General features: G+C 39.0%; 1 protein-coding gene across 1 annotated transcript in view; it reads right to left on the bottom strand.

The window, feature by feature from the left end:
• Positions 1-541: 541 nt before the first annotated feature.
• The window catches only part of LOC107731734 (FTS and Hook-interacting protein homolog), an 18072-nt gene continuing 14150 nt past the window's right edge, over positions 542-4463 (bottom strand). The window contains exons 2-4 of the mRNA XM_016542895.1: positions 1681-2149; positions 950-1088; positions 542-837 (exon numbers count right to left, since the gene is read on the bottom strand). Of these exons, the coding sequence (XP_016398381.1) occupies positions 542-837; positions 950-1088; positions 1681-1809 (564 nt within the window). The 5' untranslated portion in view covers positions 1810-2149. The remainder of the gene's footprint in view (positions 838-949; positions 1089-1680; positions 2150-4463) is intronic.

Here is a 4463-nt window from a genome sequence, read left to right as displayed (position 1 = left end):
AATTTGGGAAGACGTTTGTTGCACGTATCGCATTGTCACATGCCTTGTAAAAATTCATAAAAATGTTACTGAGCAGCTGACGAGTAACACAGTTTCAGCGCAGATTTCCCTCGCGCTTTGGACTTTGAACCCTACCGCCACAAGCTCGTGCAGCGCTGTTTGAACACATGCAATTCCTGCGTGTATTAGAAAACATAACATTCTGCCGTTTATTTAATTGTTTAAGGACATTTCGCGATTTTAATCATCGTACAGTAACCAGCAACAACCACCCTTCCTCTTCTCATCGAAGACATGCGATGCAGTACTAAACAGTCTCTCGCTGGCGGTGCTTGTAATGATTTTTGCGTCTTTCTCGGACAGCTGTTTCCACACTGCCGTCATGTTTGCTGCATTAGCGTGTGCCTCTATTTGATCGCGTCACGTCATTGTTCGGTACAATTTATTCTGTCTTTTCGCTTTTTTCTTTGCTATTTCGCTTAAAAATTTGCTATTTTCGGCTGAATAATTTCGGTTGCCGAACATTCGGTGCATCCCTAGTTCAAACAGGTGTCAGCATCTGCCTGTCAAACACCTGATTTAGCAGCAGTACGAGGCTGGACTCTAGGGCAGCAGGGCAGCCCAGCTGGGGATCCACACATGCTCCCAGCAGGCTTAGGAGCGGTTGTAGCACTGGACTGTGCAGGAGCAGGGGCTGATGTGACTGTCCTATCAGCATCTCAAACAATTTCAACAGCTCCAGCTGGCTGTCTGGATCCAGACCACGGCGCAAATGCCATTGTACCAACTCATCAAGGATGTTTTCTGCCACCACCATCTCCAGAATAGGACCCATTGCTGCAGACATTTCACAATCCATTGTCACATAAAGCAGCCTCTCATATATTACGCTAAACTGTGAAACAGCACAAATGTATGCTCCATCGAGCTCACAGGAGAGTGTTTTAACCTGGTGATTCAATGTCTCCCCCCGCTGGTCTCTCTTCAGCTAGCAGGCACAGCATCTGATCTGTGTGATTGCGAACTGCAGTGAGATCATCGGCATAGCAGCCCACTGAAGACTCTCTCTGTTTCAACACCCCTGACACCTGACAAAAAGACAAGGAACAGTTAAATTCTATTTGTGGCAAGGTCAAAGAGGAATAGGTGTCTATATTGATGTAGTGGAAAACAATCCAAATAAGAGAGCACCGACATACACTAAGGAGGAAAACCTGTTGATGTGTGGGTGTACCTACTGTATGCATTATATTTGAGCATAAAAGGTTACTGACATGCCCTAAAGACATAAAACTATAAAGGCATTTGTTTTCACATAAAACACACATTTCCAAATTACAAACCAAGCAAATAAACCAAGTGTTTTTGCCTTATTAATATGGAAAGACAACTATGAGCCTTTTAGTCAGAGCAGCATGCAGAGCATTCATTTTAACCCTATAAAGCCCACATTATCATGTTTGATACATGAATTCGTAAGCTCTCCGTTTTATCAACAATAAAAACTTTGCTGAAAAACCTGTTGTACACAATCTACTACATGCCTTCTGCCCTCTGACTGATAGTTCATACTTCGTTAACAAGTAAAAGCACAAAATTCAATTTACATGATTGCAGTTTATTTAAGGAGTTTATTTACACAATTATTATGAAAGAAAATAAGACTATGCTGTGTCTCACCTGTCTCCAGTGGTTCTCAAACACCATAAGACAAGTCTCAGGGTCGGCAGTGCATGGGCTGGATGGGGCTGCATGTCGACTGGTCCAAGTGCCTGGACCTCTTGGATTTAAACGACTCAGCCAACTCATCTTAGTGCACAGGCTGATCCAAATTTGATCAAAAGCTCAACAGGGAAGAATGAAGGGGAGAGAGGGAAGAGAAGTGTGGAGAGGGAGAGAAAAGGGAAAAGGGGAAAGGGGGGTAAGGCGGCTCACAAAAGGCGTCCAAAAATCAAGAAATGAAGAGTCCAGCTTGAAGAAATAAGAGGTAAAATCATAGAAAGGATGGAATCCTGCTGAAGTCTGCAGCAACAGTCACTGTACACCAGTGATCAGTGTGTGAGCATGAGAGGCTTGTCTGCACTCCCTGTCATCCAGTTTGCTGTCGGCACTATACTCCATACCGATACATAGACTCCTCCACACACACCTGCAGGGACAGAAAGAGAGCGAGAGGTCATTGATGACACATTCACACCTGCAGGTAAAAACAAAAAACAGTACAGCCAGTCAGTATAAAGGTTAGATTCTGAGGGAGATCGAAAGGGCACACAACATAAATTCCATTAGGGCAGCAACTATTTTGAGAATTGATTATAACATACATATTAATAGGATTAATATATACACTAATGTCAGTAATGGATGCTGAAAAGTCAGCTTTGTCATCACAGGAATAAAAAACATTTACAAAAAATTCCATGAGGGCTGCAACTATTTTGAGAATCGATTAACATACATGCTAATATGATTAATATATACTCTACTGTTCAAAGGTTTTGGATGAGCAAGTTCCCTTTTTTTTTTCCTGGCAAGGACACAATTGATCAAACGTAACAGGGACTGGAGTAACGGATGCGTTGTCATCACTGGAATAAATTTCCTTTTTTAAATATACTATAGAAAATACTCATTTTAAATTCAAATATAATTTCACAATATTACTGTTTTTATTGTATTCGTGATCAAATAAATGTAGCCTTGGGGAACATAAAAGACTTCAAAAACATTTAAAAAAAAAATGTACAGACCCCAAACTTTTGCACTGTAGCATAAATTCTTACTTTAATTAAAAAGACACCATTTATTTCTGGAATTTTATTAAAAATACAGTTTATTACACATCTCGCCCAATCCTTTGCGTTTAATTACGTTTGCAAAAGGGAAAACGAACATCAAGGCTCCTGGGATCTGTTCATTCCATTTTGCCGTTTCTGACAAAAACACATCATGCATGTATGTTTGAAGCAAAGTTATGGTATAGGGTGTGAATATTAATCGGGTCATACAGATGTTGCGGTTAGGCCTGGGCGATAAAACGGTATCAATATTTATCGACGGTACACCTTCTTCGATATCGATAGAAAAAATGTTCGATATAGTGCACGATATAGGCACGTGCTATGAGTGATGCAGACAGCACACACAAACACAAACACATGCTGAAATGAGTGCTGTGCCTGCCTGTGATGAGGAGATTGTGAATAAAGAGTGAATATTAGTCGAATTTAAAATAAACATTTGCATTTGAATGTTAGGTGTGCATCAGGGAGCGTCATCAGTGGCGCGCGAGATGCGGTGATGATGTAAGTGACGTTGTTGCATTTTAATGTTTTGTTAGTCTATTTTGTTATGCATTCCAAATATTAGAGAAATATAGAAGCTCAATGCGGAGAAGATCTTGAATGGGTTAAAACCGAAACCAAGACGTTCACACAGAACGCATATTCAGCGCATTTTTAGACAGACAAATATGACTGCTGCACTCGCGACTCACACAAGAGTTGTATAGAAAGCCATGCAAAGTTAAAACAGTTTAAACTTTTAGAAAACACGTCACGAATTTGTGGAGGTTTATTCCTTTTCACTGCATCTCATACGTTTTTAAATGCAATCTGCGTGAATGTCGCTTCGGCTCTTTGGATTAAGCAATGCATAAATACATGATGCTGTTTTGTTCATAATTGTTTATGCAATTTACAAAATTATATTAGATTTTTATGAGTTAATTTAGACGTAATGCACGCTTTTATAGAGTTACTTGTTAAATGCGCTGCATTATTTTGCTCATTGCGCCCTCCTGTGGCCTCGGGAGACAAGACAAAAGTTTCCTTAAAACCTATTTAATCTGCATATAAAACATTAGAAATTAGATATTTGTTTAATTTTTATTGTGTGTTTGACTGTTAAAACAAAAAAATATTTGTTGTTGTTTGTCTCAATAAATTGGGTTAATTTAAAAATACAGTGGTTAAAAAAAAAAAAAAAATTCTGTTGCTCTGTTTTAAAAAAGGTTATAAAAAATGTCAATAATTATCGATACCGAACGATATGAAACATTATATAGTTGATACATTTTTTAGCTATATCGCCCAGCCCTACTCATACTTTTAATTATGATCACTAGTGGTCGACCGATATATCGGCGCGGCCAATATTTGGAATTTTTTAAATATCCACGTCGGCCGACAAGTCTTTCCGTGTGGCCGATGTTTTTCAAAACGGATTATGACACCATATCGTGCATTTATGCTTTCTCTTTAAAGTCCCCCTGTAGTCAAATATTTTATCCCTTAAAACTTATCTTTGATAATCAAAATGACATATTTAAATGTTTTTTCTTGTGAAAATAATTTTCTCATGCCTTAAAATAGCTTGAATGTAACTCAACACCCTTGCCTCATTTACTATACGCTGATCTATGAATATGCAAATTAGCCCCGCCTCCACTCACTCACACCAGC

The sequence above is a fragment of the Sinocyclocheilus rhinocerous genome, unplaced genomic scaffold, assembly GCF_001515625.1.
Source record: "Sinocyclocheilus rhinocerous isolate Xijiao unplaced genomic scaffold, SAMN03320098_v1.1 scaffold2083, whole genome shotgun sequence".
Classification (NCBI taxonomy): domain Eukaryota; kingdom Metazoa; phylum Chordata; class Actinopteri; order Cypriniformes; family Cyprinidae; genus Sinocyclocheilus; species Sinocyclocheilus rhinocerous.
Note: the sequence above shows the minus strand (reverse complement) of the source record. Positions and strands in the feature narration are given on the sequence as shown.